The 19,240-nt window shown below is 37.8% G+C and overlaps 3 protein-coding genes across 3 annotated transcripts; 1 reads left to right on the top strand and 2 right to left on the bottom strand.

The window, feature by feature from the left end:
- Positions 1-587: 587 nt before the first annotated feature.
- LOC116304241 (transmembrane protein 242) lies at positions 588-1,979 on the bottom strand. Its single transcript, XM_031713948.2, has 2 exons — positions 1,553-1,979; positions 588-1,085 (listed from the first exon to the last, which is right to left on the bottom strand). Exons 1-2 carry the CDS (start codon positions 1,889-1,891, stop codon positions 900-902), a joined length of 525 nt encoding a protein of 174 aa, XP_031569808.1. The 5' UTR covers positions 1,892-1,979; the 3' UTR covers positions 588-899.
- Positions 1,980-2,266: 287 nt separating this feature from the next.
- LOC116304240 (palmitoyltransferase ZDHHC14) lies at positions 2,267-9,496 on the top strand. The gene is made up of 10 exons (XM_031713947.2): positions 2,267-2,635; positions 3,537-3,697; positions 4,362-4,517; positions 4,680-4,705; positions 4,798-4,909; positions 5,677-5,728; positions 6,105-6,207; positions 6,500-6,609; positions 7,164-7,242; positions 7,879-9,496. The coding sequence occupies exons 1-10, from the start codon at positions 2,457-2,459 to the stop codon at positions 8,038-8,040; spliced, it is 1,140 nt and encodes a 379-aa protein (XP_031569807.1). The 5' UTR covers positions 2,267-2,456; the 3' UTR covers positions 8,041-9,496.
- A 2,624-nt stretch (positions 9,497-12,120) lies between these two features.
- Positions 12,121-18,974, bottom strand: LOC116304249 (ornithine transcarbamylase, mitochondrial). The gene is made up of 10 exons (XM_031713957.2): positions 18,829-18,974; positions 18,269-18,407; positions 17,581-17,662; positions 16,503-16,590; positions 16,055-16,150; positions 15,118-15,298; positions 14,989-15,042; positions 14,548-14,697; positions 13,560-13,697; positions 12,121-12,959 (listed from the first exon to the last, which is right to left on the bottom strand). The coding sequence occupies exons 1-10, from the start codon at positions 18,948-18,950 to the stop codon at positions 12,900-12,902; spliced, it is 1,110 nt and encodes a 369-aa protein (XP_031569817.1). The 5' UTR covers positions 18,951-18,974; the 3' UTR covers positions 12,121-12,899.
- Positions 18,975-19,240: the final 266 nt, after the last annotated feature.

Genomic DNA, 19,240 nt, shown 5'->3' with positions numbered 1-19,240 from the left:
AGACTCTGCCGATGTAGGACGTTATTTCTGTCACGCATGTGTGGCATAACTTAGCAACGCTGCCATGATTTTGACAGCCGCTCTCGTCAAACGGTGTTTGGTGCCACGTTCTGTTACATTTGCTAATGCGCACTACATGTAATCGGTTAAAAACCGGTTTTAAGACTGGTTTTGTTTGTCCACAATTGTGGACGGCGGTGTATCAAAGGAAACGCTCTACATCGGCAGAGTCTCCTTCCTCCCCGCCTGAAAGAAGGGAGAGAAAGAGCAGAGAGACTCTGCTAGCAGGGAATAAATAGTGCTAATTAAACAATAGAAAACAATAGGATTAGCATAATTTAGCAGTATTTAGTGGTATTTATGTTACACTTATAGTGTTTGTACTCTACCATATTATAAAATAATTATCCATGTCAAAACATTTGTGCCACCAAATTAAAACAGTTCGGCCATCTTAAAAAACCTTACTCTGGAAAGTAATCTGATATGTTAATTTTATGTAGATAAAGTGTTAACTCATTAATGACTATTTATGAAAGATAAACTATTAAAATTATAGTTAAGCATTGATTTGGAAATACTTAATTACAGGAGGCAATTTGCAAAAGTTTGACTGGTGATAATGTTTTTGCATACTTTCATTATAGGCTTTTGTACATCCTTTTTGTACCTTAAACCTGCACATTTTGATACAAAGCTGGCTGGTTTTACCAAATTATGAGTGTAACAGTAAGTTTAGGGCAAAAACCTTGTGCATCATCATCAATGTTCATAAAAAAGGTGTTTCTAGTCATCAACAAATTGGGCTCCAAAAAGTGCTGTCTCTGATATCTGACTTCTGAGGATCAAATCTGTTTGCTTCTTCCACTTTTATAGAATTTAAAAAGTGACTTGGTGCATTATGTATTGTCTTTTTCCTGTGTTTTATTGTATTTTTGTATCATGGGCTTATCAGCAAACCAGGATTCCACCTCCTTGTCATCTGATCCCTGTTTACGAGGCAGTCTCCAAGACTCAAAGTATGTGACAAGTTTCCCATCTTTTGATGGAAGGATCTCGGTCATTTTTGCTCCAAATTCTTTTGTCTACAAGCAGTTGGACAAATAAGAACAAATAAAATGAACAGTTAGTTAAGTCAAATTTTTATTCTCTCTTGACAAAGTTATTTTGGTACATATTAATAAGGACAGTGGGGAGTCCTAGTACTGCCCCTCCCTCTCAGTAGCCTTGATTTGAAATGAAAAGAATTTTGGCAGAATTTTCTCTTCAACTTCCCTATACTTATTTCACATTTCCCTGCTTTCTTTTCCCTTCCCTTTCCCTCTTTACTCCTTTTATCCTTCTTTTCTTCCTTCCTTCCTTCCTTCCTTTCTTTCTATTATTCACTCTTTTGTCCTTTTTTATTTCTTTTCCCCCTCGTTCAGAAAATGATAATTGCTAAATGTGCCAAAGAAAATTTGACAAATACATAAATGTTTTCTCATTTTACATGACGACCTGACCATTTTTAGGTATTATTCTATTAAGCAGTAAAGTTTGAGTAGATGCTTACAGTTTTCACCCCTAAAGCCGTCTTTACTCCATACACAATGACTCCAACCCCACCAATGGCCCACAGACTGCCATACGCAAGAGCACGAGTCGCAAGTTTGACTCCCTCGTTGTATCGACCAGTGAAGGCGTCCGGACTCTTTTTCCTTGCCATACCAAGAGTAACCCCAAATCCACCCATCATAGAAGCGACTGTAACTCCTGTTAGTAATAACGCTGCTGATGTGAGACTCACTCTAGGTGATTCTTGCTCAGAATCGCTTATAACTGATTTTTTATTTGAGCTGTCGTCTCCTGGCTGTTCGTCTGCCATCTTGGATTTATGAGACCAATTTCCCATCCCCTCCCCCCTGGTTCTATTATTCGCGTGTCCTACTTTTATCAGATTCGCATCTTTTCAGTTAGTAAGATTTAATATGTACAATTTTTTCCAAAAATCATTAGAGATATTTTTTTAAAAACCTGAAAAGATCGGGGAGTGGAAAAAAGAGGGTCAGCCCCTTTTTTCTGTATTTTTTTTATCATTCTTACTACTTTTTACAGCATATTGACATCCCAATGTGTTAACCGTACATCTTGAATACTTATTTAAAATTCTAGGTCCTTCTTTGCATTTTTTTTTTTTTTTGCCTTTTTTTTTTCTTTTTCCAAAGAATCTTTATGCGGCTGAACGAAAGGGTTATGTTGGGTTGCCTGTGTTGAAGACACGCATGCGCAGTAGCACCCATCTATCGGGTGGCGCTTACCAGCAAGAAGAGGGTTCACCAAAAAAATGACCAAAAACTAGAGCCGGTTTCTGGTGTTTTTTTACCCGTCACATTCTTCAAAACAAGACACCCGGGAGAGAGCTTGTTGCTAGAGCCATGGAACTTTAATTTACATCGTATGGAAGCGAAACTCGACCAATGAAGGCAGAAAACTCGAAGCATTATAGTCCTATCATGACCAAGCGAAAGTGGGAAGTGTTCCCTGGACGCAACAACTTCTTCTGCGATGGGCGTATTATAATGGCCAAAAATAACGGAGCCTTTTACTTTGCTTTAGCACTCATCATTGTCACAACAGCCTTGTTTTTTGGATTTAAGTAAGTAGTGCTTTTTCCGCCTCCAAAGGCGAGAGTTATAGTCGATTAATGAGTGTCAAATGAAAGTTTGCCTCGCTTGTTGTGGTCATGAGATCATAGCGAGAAGAAGCGTATCAAAGCAAATAGTCAGAAATACTTTGAACCTTTGCAAAGCAGATCCTTAAAAAGCTTTTCCTTAGCTACTTATTTCGCTCTTAGACGGCAAGGAACTCCCCTTTTTTGCTTTTACTCTTCCTTTCTTTACAAAACAAAATGAGCGAGAGACTGAAGGTTTGTAATTTGATGCAAAAACTCGTTTTGATATTCTCGATATTACAGATCGTTTACTTTGTTATTTAGCTCTGGTTACAAGGAATTATATCAAATTAAGTTCTAGTATTGATAATTTCGAAATTCGTTTAAAGAAAAACAATTTTTTGTGTACAAATATTCATATCATTTTCTTTGACATTCAGCCTTTTATCCTCAATTTTTGACATCTAAAACCACAATATTTATGAATTCTCATTATTTTGTCATTCTTTGTATAAGCTTTCATAATTTAATTCTATTTAAAAAAGGATCAACTATCATTAATCTTATTGTTTTATTTTGGTTGGATATTTTCGCTTTTTTTTTTTCACTTGGAATTTTTTATTTTGTACAGTAATCTCAATAGTTAACTTTACTCAAAATAACTTAACTTCAATTTGAACATTTTATACAACTAGCTAAAGAATTAAATTTTGCCGATACTCTGAGACAGCCTCTGGGCTGATCAAAACTATTATGGCAAGGCTTAATCACAGATTGCGCTTTATTTGAACCCTGAAACAATTTCTGGGCTGATCTAAATCAGAGCATGGTTAACTCAAGGATTGCACCCTAAAACTAATAATTAATTCTCTTTTTACCTCCACAGTGCTCCATTTCTGTACTTAGAGCTTTCGCCTGCAGTACCATTTGTTGCGGCTTGGTTGTTTCTCTTTGTCATGGCAGCCCTGTTAAGAACCGCATTCAGTGACCCGGGTATTGTTCCCCGGGCCTCTGCTGAAGAAGCAGCCTATATAGAAAAAACGTTAGGTGAGCATGCAAGGTGCAACAAAGGCCAATGGACTACTTTGTAGATACAGCTGCCATCTTGTCAGGGGGCAAAACAAAACAAAAAACAGAAAATATATAGAATTCTGTGTGTTTGTGTTTCTTTTATGGGTAAAGGTGGTTGATGTGTCGCCTATATTTATCCTTTGTTGTATTCTCTTGTGGTCAGCTGTTAATGTCAATTGACGTCATAACTTGAAAAAAGGTTCATTTGCTCCCTGGATTGCCCATGATGCCTTGTGATACAAGATAGCTGCAGTATCGTAATTTAGTCCTTCCTGGGGAATGAATTGGGTAGCCAGCCATCTCTCCTTGGATTTTGAAAATAATAAGGAAAAAGCAAAATCTGGTATCCATAGCAGGCTTTATACAAATGTAAAAAAATAAAATAGGGAAAAAAACTCCATTTAACTTGTTCTAACATGGCTTAAAATAACAGCTGATCATTGGATTTGGAATTTGTCATGTCAAATATTTGCCTTGCCGGTCATTTTGACCGGTAAGTTTGAGCCACAAACAAGGCATAAATGCGATAAAACTAATTAATTTGTCCAGTGTTCATTGCTGGAGACTTACCTGTCATTATTTTAAGCCCTTCCCAATAATCAATTTGCTTGACTTAACATCATAATTGTAAATATTACAGCACCTCCACCAACAGATGATACAAGCTACCGTCCGCCACCCAGAACAAAGGAAGTCACAGTCAATGGACAGGCTATCAAGCTGAAATTCTGTTTTACTTGTAAAATATTTAGACCACCCCGGGCGTCTCATTGTAGTATGTGCGATAACTGTGTGGGTGAGTACATGTCTTCCTAGTTCATGACTTTCAAGAGCATAGCCGTGGTGTCCCATCTGCAACTACCAAACCACCAAGGGCTTCCTTGTCTTGATAGTTGCCTCAACCTGCACATAGCAATAAAAACAATGATGACTTCTTTTTTTTTTCTCTCTTCCACAGAGCGCTTTGATCACCATTGCCCATGGGTAAGACCCTAACATTTTCAGCTCGTATGCATCACTTTTTTTATTTGTCCTATGTTTAAGCAACCATATGATGCATTTTCTTTGATTTTCAGGTTGGCAACTGTGTAGGAAAAAGAAATTACAAATACTTCTACATGTTTCTTCTGTCACTTTCCTTTTATTGCTGTTACCTTTTTGCTTTTGTTATTGTTCATCTAGTAATGTGTAAGTATTGTGTTTATCATTTTTCAACGCTGCAAATATTGTTTTTGATAAGCAGGTCATTCAGGGTGTGGAAGGGTATTTTGTGGGTTGCGGGAAACAGATAAAATATAGCGAGGGATCTGGGAAACTAGAAAAAATGTTGCATAATTCGGGATATTGGTATTGGCTGTGACTCGGAAATTGCCAAATTCAATTTTCGAGATGCCAGATTTTGCTTTCTGATTTTTGGGGAGAAATGTGAAAACATTAATAAGTAAAACAAAAAAGCAAACACATTTGAATAATGAATTGGGTTGTTGCTTACAATTTTCGCAGGATGCGGGATTTTAACAAATGATAGCACATGATTCGGGATCTCAACCCCCCCTTTCCAAACCCAGGTCATTTGTCATGTCGAGCCAGAGGCATATTTGACCTCCCAAAACCCGAGTGTGACTGGACAAAAAAATCAGATGTTTTTATTGATAAGTTTGATCGGCTATTATTTACTTATGTTGCGGTTGTGAAATGCGTTGGGTCAAACTTCTGGCCAAGAATTATTTACCAGTCAACTGATTACTTTTACCAGACATTTGTCCGATGACCAGCAATTTTTTTGTAACATTGTTTTCTCATTTTATATTCCTCACACTCATTGGAGCACAACTAAAGTTAGATATTGCAGTTGGCAATATTTGTTTGTTTGTTTCTCTGTTATTCTCTCTCTATTCTCCCTATTTTATATATATATTTTTTAATTATTGTTTTCTTCCATGTTGAACTTTCAGTAACACAAGAAAAAACAACATTTGTTGGAGCTATGAAAGAATCTCCTGTTAGATATCCTCTTTTCATAAAATACCTTTAAAATATTACTTACTCTCCCACTAGCCTACCAGCGCAAATATCTAGTTAGTCATACGTCCCACTAGAGTGCTCACACTAAATCTGTGAAACAAATACTAATTTTTAGCACTAAATAGTGGTAATTAAACAATAGAAAACAAAGGATTCTGTATGAAATAGTACTAATTAGTACTATTTAATGTTCACGGTTTTAGTGCGTGCACTCTAGTTATTATTACATTTGTTACTAATACTCTTAATGGAAATCCTACCCCCCCCCCCCCCCCCTACTCAGACCCTTTACTTAACTCCGAACAGATCTGAAATGTAGAGTAGGACATAGTATTTAATTTTCCTTAACACTGACTACTATCTTGGTAGCTGTAATATGTTTCTTTTCTATTTGGTCTATTGTTGGACTTACTGGTTTTCATACTTACTTAGTGGCTTCTAACCAAACCACAAATGAAGACGTAAGTTGAATCCTAAATTTATAGCTTATAAATGTAATTGACCATGAAAATTGTGGTGCACTCGCATGTCACCTCTGGGGTCTTTGGTTCCATTCCTGGTCTTAGACATTGAGAAGATTTTGTTAGGCTTGATTTGAGGGTTTTTCTCTGTGTTCTCTGGGTTTTCTTCTGCAAAACCTAACATGCTAAGTTCCAATTTGATTTGTGAGATAGCCATTCCCTGGCTTTATTCAACCCAGTGGTTGTTTCAGGTTATAAGATACATGTATTTATTTTATTTTATTTTTCTCAGATTAAAGGTTCATTTTCCTCCAGGAGAGGACAGGATAACTATAATCCATATAGTGTAGGAACATGCTGCGGCAATTGCTTAACAGTCTTATGTGGGCCATTACAGCCAAGGTAGGGTGATATGTGGTATTTTGATCCTCTGTTGCTTAAATGCATGGTCATTTTGATCCAATTACATTTTACAATTTTCATTGCTACATGCTGATTGACACAACAGTCGCAACAGAAAATATTGGGAAATAGACAACTGTCAATCAAATAAACCATTAACTCTGTGTCTGTCAGCTGCATGCTGAAATTTGGTTTTTCTCTGCCGCCAGTCACAAATATAAAAGGTACCAACTGATTAGGTTTGATTGACAGCAACGAAAAACAAAATTTCAGCATGCAGCTTGCAGACGCAGAGTTTGCATGTTTATGAAAGTTGCTGTAAAGTAGATCACCATATACCTTTCTTTACTCACCGCTGGGTAAATATTCACATATATTTGCTTTGCCTTTGATAAATAATTGTTAAATAAACACTTTTGATCCACCTATATACACATGGATTGAAACAAATGGGCATAATTGCCTTGAAATGATGTGTCACCATCCCCATCCTTGAAATCCAGTTATAGTATTCATTTTTTCTGGTATTAATGGGGTGTGTCTGTCTGTCTTAGTTTGATTGACAGGCGAGGTATGGTTATTCCAGATCCACCTGACTCAGTTAAATACGGTGCACTAGGAACAACCAATCAGGTAACCACTTTATACATCTATGTTAATTACTGGCCATAAGGGCCAGATAGGGGAAAACTTTGCCTGAGGTCTTGAAAACAGGTATATAAAAAAAAGTTGAGGGTACAAAAGATGAATGGCGATCAGTAATTGGTGATTAAAGGACCAAAGCAAACTGTGGACATACACATCTAAACCCAAATAAACTAGCTGTCTCGAATGGTTTTGTCAACTGCAATCCATAAACTCTGTATTATTGCAAGAATGATTAAACAACAGTCAATCTTGGATCTTACAATGACCTATTTCCTATCGCTTGTCACTTATCACCATTTGCCCCTTCAACCTTTTTTGAAATAGATGTATACGGATTGAGAAAGTAAAGTTGATGTCAGTTTTCAAGACTTAGGGCACAGTTTTTACTTGACCGTCTTTAGGCTGATTTAAAAAAATATTTTGTTTCCTTTTCCACTTGTTTTGCAATTTATTGTGTTGTTTGACCATCTGTTTTCCTATGCACATGCTTAAATGATGTAAGCCTCACAACAGGATACTAGAATGCAGGAAGAACTAGAAAATTCTTCATTAATACCTCTAATAATCACTATTATTAACTCCTCAATAAAGATTTTTATTAATAAATTCTCATAAATTCAGGGCCGTCCAACATCTCCAAATGGAGTGAAAGAAACGACACATAGGTTTGACGACACAGTCCCTGCTAGACTAGTTGAAGATCCATCAACTGATGATGGAAGCCATCAAGATGCTCTTAAAAGAGACAGCGAGAAAGGTCTCGTAAAACTCAGTAGTGTGTGATAGGCTACCTGTGTCTAGAACAACTCAATACTGGGCTTCCTGTGTCAGACAAAAGCACAGGGTTCCCACCAAATTCTTCAGGTTACTTGACAGCTGCAATATGCACATTCAGTCTGTGAAAGATAACTACTTATTTTAATTGAGATAGAAGTCAAATGCAAACTAATTCCTAATGTAAATAATGCTACATGGGGTCCCTGTGGTGAAGTAAATGAGTGTGTAAAAAAATATGTAATGTTAAGGTCAACCAATCAGGTTTAGGTATTCTGAAAAGTGTTTAAATCAAGGCTTTACTATCATACTTAAAAGTGAAATGTAGTCATAGTTATTTTCTAGCTTCTTCTTCAGGCCTCTCTCTTCTTTAGGGGTTCTCTCCCCAACCCCCTCTCCTTCCAACACCGCAAAGGGATCCCAAACACCAACGAAAGTCAAAGAAAAGAGATGCCTGCAGAGGACATAAGTTTTTTTCAAGGATTTTCATGCAAATCAAAAATGGTCTTAACAAAGCTCAATAGTTAATAGAAATTGCAGTAATGCAAGTACTCTATGTATGCATGTATGTACAGCTTTGCCGCTACATACTATAGAGATTACTTTATTGACCAACACAACAGATCACTATTTTTTTCCTTTAATTTAGAACCAGATAAATATTTCTACTGCCACAGTTATATACCAAGGCTATTCCCATTTATGTTTCATATTTTGTATATTTTGTGATGTCTGGGGACAGAGATAGCTTACTCTTAAGGGACCATTTTGTTTGAGAGAAAAAAACAATATTAGCCCATAATTTTTTTTAAAAAAAAAAGCTTGACATGGATATCAGTTCATAGTAGGTGATGGAGTCCCATAGAATAACACATTCATAGGCATTTATGTGTGTGACATGGAAAAAGTCCATGCCTGATATGAGACCGTATAAGCACTTCTCATCTGCTTGTGCTGGGTATGATAGGGTTTAGTAGTACTATAGAGAGAGTTTGAGCATTTCTTTGCAGAATTAAAAGATAAACAACTCATCAGTAAGCTAAGCATCTGATACAACTTTGCATTTTTACTTCTCACTTGTATTTTTGCTGGCCTAAAGACTTGTCGAAATACTCAGTGACTCATAACAATACACAGCCGTATCAGAAGCTTAGCCGACCTCAAATATCACATACCCAGGGCTTAAAATATCAGCCAGTCATGTCTGGACAGAATAGAAATTTGTCAGTCAAACCTTTGACTTGCCGGCCTTAAGCCATAAATAAGGTATGGCTGAGTTAAAACTAAGTAGGCTGGTCGTCAGTACTGGTGACTGACTGTCCATTATTTTAAGCCCTAATACCAAAATATTTTTCCTACATCAGGTTTGCCTTAATATAAAGGTGCTGTTGTGTGGGAAGCAAGGCCAAGATCTTTCCCTTTATCTCATCCCTCAATAAACTGTCAAAAACTTATTTTAATTTAACATATTTTGTTTTGTAATTACTACTTTATAATTTATACCTCAGTGATCACTAGTCATAAAAGATCTTTTTGTTAAAAACGATATACGTATTCATAAGGAATTCTGTTTTTAAGATCACGTGTCTGGCCGCCTCCCCTGTCCAAAGAGTATTGTCTCCATCCATCCCCTAGCGACTCTATAGCATCCCTCATTGTCTCATTGTCATCCCTCATTGTCTATCCTCTTGTCCCCTCTGGCATAAACTAATGTGTCTGTCCAATCCTCTTCTCCCTTTGGGATCCCAAAGACTTCTCTTGTCTATCCCCTTGTCCTCATCCAAATACAGCCCTCTTCTATCTTTTTTTCTCTCCCACCCCCTTCTCCCCTGGAGATACTCAAGACATTCCTTGTCCTCATCTAAATGCAGCCCTCAACTATCTATTTGTCTTTCCCATCCCCTTCTCCCCTGGCGATACTCAAGACATCCCCCAGTGTCTATCCCCTTGTCTGCACTATCATACTTTCTCTACTACGAGTCCCTGGGGATCCAAGGGGTAAAATAGGTGCGTAACCACTCTCCTAAATGAAATTTGTTCTAGATGTATTACCTCTCTGATCATACCGCTTGAAAGAAAAAACAGTTCCAGAAGAATTGATGAAAAATTCCTCGCGCATATGATGAAAGTGGCGTGATACCATTACTAGTGCTTACCGGAAATAATTGAAAACTACATTATTTTTCGAATGTATCTTTTTAGCAGTGCCTAAAAATGCTTAATTGTAATCAGCAAATTTTTGAACTACTAAAGCTTGAAATTTTTTTCAGTTTTTACTGAACCAAGTTGATACTAATATAATTTCTTTTTAAAAATAAAATCTCACCTGGATACAATGGGGTTTGAACCAACCGACAGAAATTCGGGAAAAAAATCGACTCCACTTTGCCATACCCCCGAGACATCCGCAGAGCTGTGGCGTCGTATGGACTTCGGACCTGACGGCGATTAAATCCTTCTGCCCTTGGGTGTAGGAATTACGCAAGAAAATGTTCTAGCCGAAGCATCAGGGGAGAGACCAGCCGGCCCCCAGACCATATCGGCTAATCCCTTGCATCTCTGCCACGCACGGAATCGGTTGAAAACTTAATATCAAAAAGTCTAGTCTATTCGGTGCATTGTTTCCACGGCTATTGTTATGCTGATTCACCTGAAACCGTGGTCCAGTGGAAAAAACTTGGGCTTTCATATCATTACAAAATGTCAAGTCCGGCTGGGCCAAGTTGGAAGCTGGATGGGTGACCTAAAAACTATGCCCCCTAAAAACGTGTGCAATTTTTTATTTAACTTTCAATAGATTAAAATCTGTTGAAGTTTACGTAGAAAAATCGTCAAAAAATAAAATTGCCGGGCATTTAATCCGTGACTAGCAGTCTGTAATAACAATCCCTTCACCTGATTTAGGAGTATCCCTTCACCTGATTTAGGAGTATCCATTCAACTGATTTAAGAGTATCCATTCACCTGATTTAAGAGTATCCATTCACCTGATTTAGGAGTATCCCTTCACCTGATTTAGGAGTATCCCTTCACCTGATTTAGGAGTATCCATTCAACTGATTTAAGAGTATCCATTCACCTGATTTAAGAGTATCCATTCACCTGATTTAGGAGTATCCCTTCACCTGATTTAGGAGTATCCCTTCACCTGATTTAGGAGTATCATTTCCATCCTGCAAGATAGCAGAAAACTGTCTATCTGCGCAGGTAGCCAGAGCTATAGAGTCGATAAAACTTTTCATTTTGACGGTCACACCTTATGTACAGCCTGAGAAATTAAAGTCGATGTTCTCCGATGAGCGCGCGCTTATTCAACGAAAAGCTCTTATAAAGGAATGTATGGTACCAAGAGAATATGAAGCACTTAATATTCTCTTGATGGTACCACAGCAGGGATTTTGAGAATTTATTTCGAGACTTGTTTTCACCTTAAAACCAAATTTTCTACACCGCATTCGATAGGTGATAGATTTTTAACAAGAAATGCCCATGTGAAATAGGGCTATCTAGTAATCCCCCACCCCTAGGGGGTGGGCCTGTGCTCGACAACATGGCTTTGAATAGCCTACACTCTTTCCCGCAAAATCTGCCATCATCCTCTTTCATCCTGCACGACAGCAGCAAACTATCTACCTGCGCAGGTAGACAAAGGTCAAAAGTCGATGAAACTTTTTATTTGACGGTCGCAGCTTATGTACAGCCGGAGAAATTAAAGATGTTCTCCGATGAGTGCGCGCTTATTCAGCGAAAGGCTCTCATAAGGGAATGAATGGTACCGCAACATGGATTTTGAGAATTTCTTTCGCGACTTGATTTTCACTGTAAAACCAAATTTTCTTGACCGTATTCGATAGGTCATTGATTTTCAACAAGAAATTTCCATGTGAAATAGGGCTATCTAGTATTTTCCTTCCACCCCTAGGGGGTGGGACTGTGTTCAATAACATGGCTTTGGATGGCCCTGGCGTCATCCTCTTCCATCCTGCAAGATAGCAGCTGCACAGGGTCAAAAGTCCATGAAACGTTTAATTTCAAGGTCGCAGCTTATGTACAGAAAGAAATTAAAGATTTTCTACGATGAGTGCACGCTTGTTCAGGTATTTTAAGAATTTCTTCTTTCTTTCAACAAGATATTTCCAGCTAGAATAGCGATATCTAGTATTTTTCACATCACAGTAAAAAATTACTGTCATAATTACAATTACATAATTAAAGATAATAAGAAATAATATTGAAAAAGCTGTTTAAGGCCCCGTCCACACGTATCCGGAAATATTTGTATCCGCAAATTTTTTTCGCGGATAGAGGTTCCGTCCATACGTGTCCGGAAATTTTTGTATCTGTATCCGGAAATTTTCGAAAACGGTCTCCAGAGTGGAAATTTTCGAATACGCTCCGAATACGGATACGTGTGGACGGTCGTATCCGCAAATTTTCGAATACGCTGACGTAAACACGATTTTGCGCATGCTCAATAAGAAAAACTATCCGTCATAGGGACTAGGCACTAGCGTGCATCAGGGCGGATCAAGAAATTTCCGGATACGTGTAGACATTGAAAACGATTCGAATACGTTGCGTGTGAACGCGAACATTTTCATATCCGCAAAAAAAAAAAAATTGCGGATACAAAAATTTCCGGGTACGTGTGGACGGGGCCTAAGATATTTTTTAACATGGAGTCGTTGCCCGTCGATCTCATTCGCCCTTTTCCATTTTCGTTGGGAGAAGCTATTGGACAAAACACAACATACCACAGGAATCCAACAAGCAAGTCTTTCTGCAAACACCCAAAACTCGAAAACTTTGAGGAAGCGCAAAAAATCAAAACTTAGTTTGACTAGTTTTTCCTTATATTTAGTTGAATATTAATATGAAGGCATTGGAATATCGGGTGTGTGGTCCTCAAGCAGTGACAACATCACAGCCTGCAGAAAAGAAAAAAATCATTATTGATGATATGATAAAAACTTCTCGGCCTTGGTGTAATGTTTTGCAATTTCAGACCACATGTCTCTCGTTAGAGTATAAGATTGTTTGTTTGAATTGTATACTACACGTGGTCTGAAATGGGAAAACATTACACCCGAGATAAATAGGTCTATATTTATTTATTTACAATTATATTTAAACAGGATGCTTCTTTGCTATAGTAATTTTCAAGAAGGTCCTGTCCAATAATGTAACAAAATTGAGATATAAAAAAGATTGATGAGACGAAATACAAATCGATAAACGCATAAAATTACATGTCTTGCAAAATACAAAAAGTTAAAAGACATTCTTGTTACGACTTCTTGGCGCAAAGGATCGTTGCAAGAGAACTTTTGGGTGAAAGTTATTGTGTAGTAAATGAGGCTCCAACAGCCTTGTTTTTAAATATTTATTCTGACCTTTCGGGTAAACGCTCATCAGGGGAAATGTGTTAAACTACTTTTTCAAACTGACCTTGTTATGTATGCAAGCAAAATAAAGAGCATGTACTAATCTGGAACTGAGTGTAACAAAGTTCTTGCAATGCTTCTTACCATGACAGTCCACTTGCGATTTTCGGCCACCTGCCACACAAGTGACTTATCAGAATAGAACACTTCTTCATCCACTTCTTCTTTGTGCCGAGGGAGGCAGTGTAAAAAGCAGGCATTCTCCTTTGCAAGGGCCATCAACTGAAGAGGAAAATCTCAAACATCAACATTCTCATTCCTATTTACACGATGCATTCTGGTCTAGCTTGGGTGCAAATAACACTATATAATAAACAATGACAGGATGCATTATGGTCTAGCTTGGGTACAAATAACACTATATAATAAACAATGACAGGATGAATTCTGGTCTAGCTTGGGTGCAAATAACACTATATAATAAACAATGACAGGATGCATTCTGGTCTAGCTTGGGTGCAAATAACACTATATAATAAACAATGACAGGATGCATTCTGGTCTAGCTTGGGTACAAAGAACACTATATAATAAACAATGACAGGATGAATTCTGGTCTAGCTTGGGTGCAAATAACACCATACAATAAACAATGACAGGATGCATTCTGGTCTAGCTTGGGTACAAACAACACTATATAATAAACAAGGACAGGATGCATTCTGGTCTAGCTTGGGTACGAATAACACTATACAATAAACAATGACAGGATGCATTCTGGTCTAGCTTGGGTACAAACAACACTATATAATAAACAATGACAGGATGCATTCTGGTCTAGCTTGGGTACAAACAACACTATATAATAAACAAGGACAGGATGCATTCTGGTCTAGCTTGGGTACAAACAACACTATATAATAAACAAGGACAGGATGCATTCTGGTCTATCTTGGGTGCAAATGACATTAAGACAATTCTGAAAAGTAAAATTACCATAACAGGACACTGTTATGGGAATAAAATAGGTCTAGCAAACGTATTTGCATTTGGGAAAAGTAATGGAGTGGAGGAATATGAATGTGAGTACTATTAAAGTAATATGTGAAAGAAAAGATGAGTTACAGATTACCTCCTTGTTGACTTGATAACCTTTAAATGCTTTTAATCTTTCAGCCGCTTCCTCTTCTTGACCCATGCTGATCCATGTGTCAGTCACCACAACATCAGCATTGTTACAGGCTTCGCGAGGGTCATTTGTCATCTCAATAGTGGATCCATACTATATCAAATCAATGCAGCAACTTATCATACATAGTTGATCTAATAGCTAATGTTGCTTTTAAACTGAATCATCAAATTCCAATCCCCCTCTGTGGGGGAGGTATGGATATTTTCTGGAATTACACAACATACCCTCCTCAGACCCTCCCCACCCCTTGGAAATTCCAATCCCTTTCTGTGGGGGAGGTATGGATATTTTACAAAACTACACAATATACCCTCCTCAGACCCTCCCCACCCACTCCACCCTCATCATCAACATTGAGGTACGTTTAAAATCTGTATTTACCTTAGCTGCATACTCTAGTGCTGTCTTTGTAACAGTTGCATCAGGTTCATAGCCCTAAAAAAATATGCTTCTTTTAGCAAAATATGAACATCAGCTATCCTACTCTTCAACACATATGAGATTTAATACCTTTGGCGTTGCAATCTGAAGATTGATTCCAAATTTTGGAAATCCCATCATGATTGAGTGCAAGATATTGTTTCCGTCACCAACCCAGGCTACATTACGCTCGTACACTGAGCCGAAGTATTCTTGTAATGTCTGTAAGTCAGCTAGTGTCTGAAGAGGGTGGTACATGTCAGACAAGCCACTAAAATAATAAGGAATGGTTTGAGATACTTATGTAACATTATTATATGACATCATCATAACAGAATCGATATAATCAATCAACATTATCATCACAATCACAATCATCAACACCACAATCAAAGACATCAACATCATCATCAGCACTTTCAGCACCTTTATCTGTTGCCATCATCATCATCATAATGATCATCACCATCACCACCATCCACATCAACACCATCATGATGATCATGGTGGTGATGATGATGTTGGTGATGATTCATAACCACCATCATCATCACCCTCATCATCATCACCATCATCACCCTCATCATCATCATCATCATCACCCTCATCATCATCACCATCGTCACCCTCATCATCATTATGAACATCATTATCATCATCATCATCATCACCATTGCCAACATCACCACCACCAGCATTATCATCATCACCATTATCATAATCACTATCATCATAGCCTGTGTGGCAGGCGTTCCTGGCTGGGGTGGCTGGGGGCTGGCCTTGGGGCCAAAAGGAAATGGAGAGAGAGAGAGTGTAAGGGAACGCCTGCCTATGATCCTTGTTATTCTCTTTTCTCTCCCTCTCCCCATTTTCTTTCAGCCCCTGACTCCAGCCTCCAGCCAGAAATGCCTACCACACTGACTACCATCATCATTATTCTCACCATCAACATCAACATCATTACCATCATCCCCACTGCCATCATCATCACCAACATGATCATAATTGTCACCCATATAGCAAATACCTTATGACTGGCACACTAGAGACACTTGCTAATGTATCAAGGTCATCTTGTCCATACACTCTAGCCAGAATGAGGTCACAAAAACCTGATAGAACTCTAGGAAAAATTGAGAAAAAACATATAAAAATCAAAGTTGTTATTTTCTTCTTTTCCTCTTTCTTCCATTTTTCCTTCTTCCATTCCATCCTCACATTTCCTTTCCCTCTCTTCTCTCAATGCTCAATCCCTCTTTGTTGTCATTCTCTTCTCCTCTCACTCCCCATCCTTCCAAATTATCTTCCTTCCTATTCTCCCTTATCTCACTTCATCTATTCCTCTCTACTTTACTTTTCACTTCCCATCCTCTATATCCTTTTCCCTCTCTTTTCCTTCCTCTTCTTCTTTTCCTGCATTTCTTCCATTCTTTTTCTTTCTTTCCCTCACAAGCAGCTGAATTGTAGCTCCTTACTTTGCTGTGTCATATATGCACTCATTCACACCAAGGTGAATATCATTATCAGTAAGAAAAAGTGGATGAGCTCCAAGCAATGCCAGGGCTATGGAAAGATAGAAAACATGAATTATGAGGAAAAAATTAAAGTATTTTTAGCCCACTTTATCCTGTTTTCATTCTATTTACATGATATTATAAGGTTCTTATCAATAGATATCATTTTAACAAATAGACATCAGTTTTTTATGTGTCTATTCTCTTATTGACGATAAATTGCATCATCACCTTGTTAAAGTAGTGTGGATCCATGAGGTGTAGCTGAGTGGATCTGCATACTACTTTGACAATATGATGATGAAATTTGTTGTCAATAAGACTACAGACATAAAAAACTGATGTCTATTTGATTTTTACAATAACAAAAATGATAAAAACTTCTCATTTTTAGTGATCAAAAAAACCAACTGAAAGAGCACGCGCTCGTTGACGTCAGCTTTATCTGTCTGTCCACTTATTGATGATAGAAAATAACCAATCAGTGTGCGATATATTTGTAAGTTACTGTAAAATCCGGGCTCTTGTGGAAACGTTACCAGTGGACTTGCAACATATCAAGAGACCATTTGCCTTTATTTCATTAGAGGCTGGTAATGGGACACATGAGATTTTGACAGCTGATCGATAGTCAAAAATTTTTATTTAAGCTAATGCTACAGGGATAGAGATGTAGGTTAAAACAGGTATGCATAAAATGATTGAAGGAATAAACTACAGAGCTTATGCTTTATTAGCAGCTTGCTAACCAACTAAGTGACGTCAGCTTCTATAATGATAAGGGACTGATCATTATTTATTGAGGGGGGGGGGGGGGGGCTGGTGCAAATAGGGGGTGGGTCAGCATTTTTTATGCATGGGTTTAAGCAAAAAGCAGCAAAAATCATGCTTAAAGGAGAAGGGGGGTCAGCAAAAATCAAGCATAGCATATTTAATATTGCACCAGCCCCCCTTCCTCCATCCCCCCTCTTGATAAATAATGACCAGTCCCTAACATATAAATAAATTGTAAAATTGTAACATCGATATTGAATCAAACCTGTTTCTGCTGATATCCTAGTTCTTGTGCTGCGCTTTTGGAAAATCAAAGCTGCAGACTTTCCAGCTAATGGTTTGAAATCCTAAAGACAAAGGGTAATATCAAAATGAGGTCCTTTCTGTATTATAGTCAGTCATTTAGTCACCCAGGGGGGTACTACCACCCCAACTTGGGTAGGGGTGTGCTGCCAGGACCTCAAAACCCTGACCCTATCCCAGACCTAAAATTTGGATTTTACATACCCTACCCCAGACTAAAACTAAGAATTTTACACCCTATCCTAGACTAAACCTGGTTAGTCAATAGATTGCAATCAATATTTACTAACGTTTTTATTGTTTTTGTGCTGGCAGAAAGTAGCCTATTTGCCAGACAAAAACGACCAAATCGTTAACCCTATCCCAGACTAAAACGGCCAAATTGTAACCCTATCCCAGACAAAAATGATACCCTATCCCAGGCAGAATGACAAAAAATGATACCCTACCGCAGACCCAAAAGCCGAAAAACCATACTCGTTTAGCAAATATAGGGGAGTAGGGGAGTACCCCCCCGGGGTTAGTCAGTTGGTCAGTCAGCTAGTCAGCCAGTCGGCCAGCAGTCGGCCAGTCAACCAGTCAGCCAATCGGCCAGTCAGCCAGCCAGCCAGTCAGCCAGTCGACCAGTTTGTCAGTCAGTCGGTTATTACCTCTTCTAGATATGACCTTTCTTTGAACCTTGACTTCAAGTCAGCAGCAACCCAAAGAAAATACCGAATCTCATCACTTGAAAAATCTTTGAGAGTTAAAAAATTCCTTCCTTTTACAGATGGAAATGGGTGATCATAGCTAAAATCAAAAATACGCAATATTAGAAAACTCTGTTCTGCATTTGCACATTGTGTTGTCATTTTGATGCGATAAATGAAGTGTAAAATTAGCACTATTCTTTTAAATTATTGTTATTTTGATGCGATAAATGAAGTGTAAAATTAGCACTATTCTTTTAAATTACATGTAAATGTCATGTAAATAGAAAACGTGGCAAAAACAAATCAATTTATCAAAAATCTTGTGTTTTCAATTTCCTTACTGGTGACAAGGGAATCACTTTAAAAGAATGTAAAATACTACTGTACTACTCATTCTAGAGGACAGAATCGAATGCAATATAGAAGAGCTACTTACTAGATCGCCCTAATAGGCATAAACGATACCACACAAAGCGAACTCGTTTGAGAAAATTTAAAAAAATAATAACAGAATTTACCCTTTGCTAGAGATCTTTCTTGTTGGAATCACAGCTGTAGTGCTCCTTAGTGGGCTTATAATCGCAGGAAAGAGTTTTGCAGAACGTTGAAAGCTTGACTTGAAAAGCCTTGTGGAAGCCATGTTGACTTTGAGAAAGAATTTTGATCGGGGTCACGCAAGGCAACGACATCACACGACCACTTTCCGAACGTGTTACGAACGATATTTAAAAAAATATTTTTGAACTAAATATTATCTTTTTTATAAAATGCTCTAAATAATACCGTATACTGTAGGTCTTGTAAATAAATTAGAAAAAAAATTTTGATTGTCTTACAGCATTGGTCTTAACGAAGAGGGCTCTACAAAAGGAGTTCTCTTAAGTCTGATAAGTCTAGGCTTAGCTTATATTAATTTTACTTAATAGACTA

Source organism: Actinia tenebrosa, unplaced genomic scaffold, assembly GCF_029948245.1.
Source record: "Actinia tenebrosa isolate PJP-AT-01 unplaced genomic scaffold, QUT_ActTen_1.0 PGA_scaffold1__47_contigs__length_23844297, whole genome shotgun sequence".
Taxonomy (NCBI): domain Eukaryota; kingdom Metazoa; phylum Cnidaria; class Anthozoa; order Actiniaria; family Actiniidae; genus Actinia; species Actinia tenebrosa.
Note: the sequence above shows the minus strand (reverse complement) of the source record. Positions and strands in the feature narration are given on the sequence as shown.

What these genes read in the sequence shown, in the direction of transcription:
- LOC116304241 (XM_031713948.2), bottom strand. Translation starts at nt 1,891, where the DNA reads ATGGGAAATTGGTCTCATAAATCCAAGATGGCAGACGAACAGCCAGGA. An exon ending in CGGCTTTAGGGGTGAAAACT is followed by an intron (nt 1,086 to 1,552) that starts GTAAGCATCTAC and finishes AACTGCTTGTAG; the next exon opens with ACAAAAGAATTTGGAGCAAA.
- LOC116304240 (XM_031713947.2), top strand. Translation starts at nt 2,457, where the DNA reads ATGAAGGCAGAAAACTCGAAGCATTATAGTCCTATCATGACCAAGCGA. An exon ending in CTATATAGAAAAAACGTTAG is followed by an intron (nt 3,698 to 4,361) that starts GTGAGCATGCAA and finishes TAAATATTACAG; the next exon opens with CACCTCCACCAACAGATGAT. An exon ending in TATGTGCGATAACTGTGTGG is followed by an intron (nt 4,518 to 4,679) that starts GTGAGTACATGT and finishes TCTCTTCCACAG; the next exon opens with AGCGCTTTGATCACCATTGC.
- LOC116304249 (XM_031713957.2), bottom strand. Translation starts at nt 18,950, where the DNA reads ATGGCTTCCACAAGGCTTTTCAAGTCAAGCTTTCAACGTTCTGCAAAA. An exon ending in AGAAAGATCTCTAGCAAAGG is followed by an intron (nt 18,408 to 18,828) that starts GTAAATTCTGTT and finishes TTTTGATTTTAG; the next exon opens with CTATGATCACCCATTTCCAT. An exon ending in AAAGGTCATATCTAGAAGAG is followed by an intron (nt 17,663 to 18,268) that starts GTAATAACCGAC and finishes CTTTGTCTTTAG; the next exon opens with GATTTCAAACCATTAGCTGG.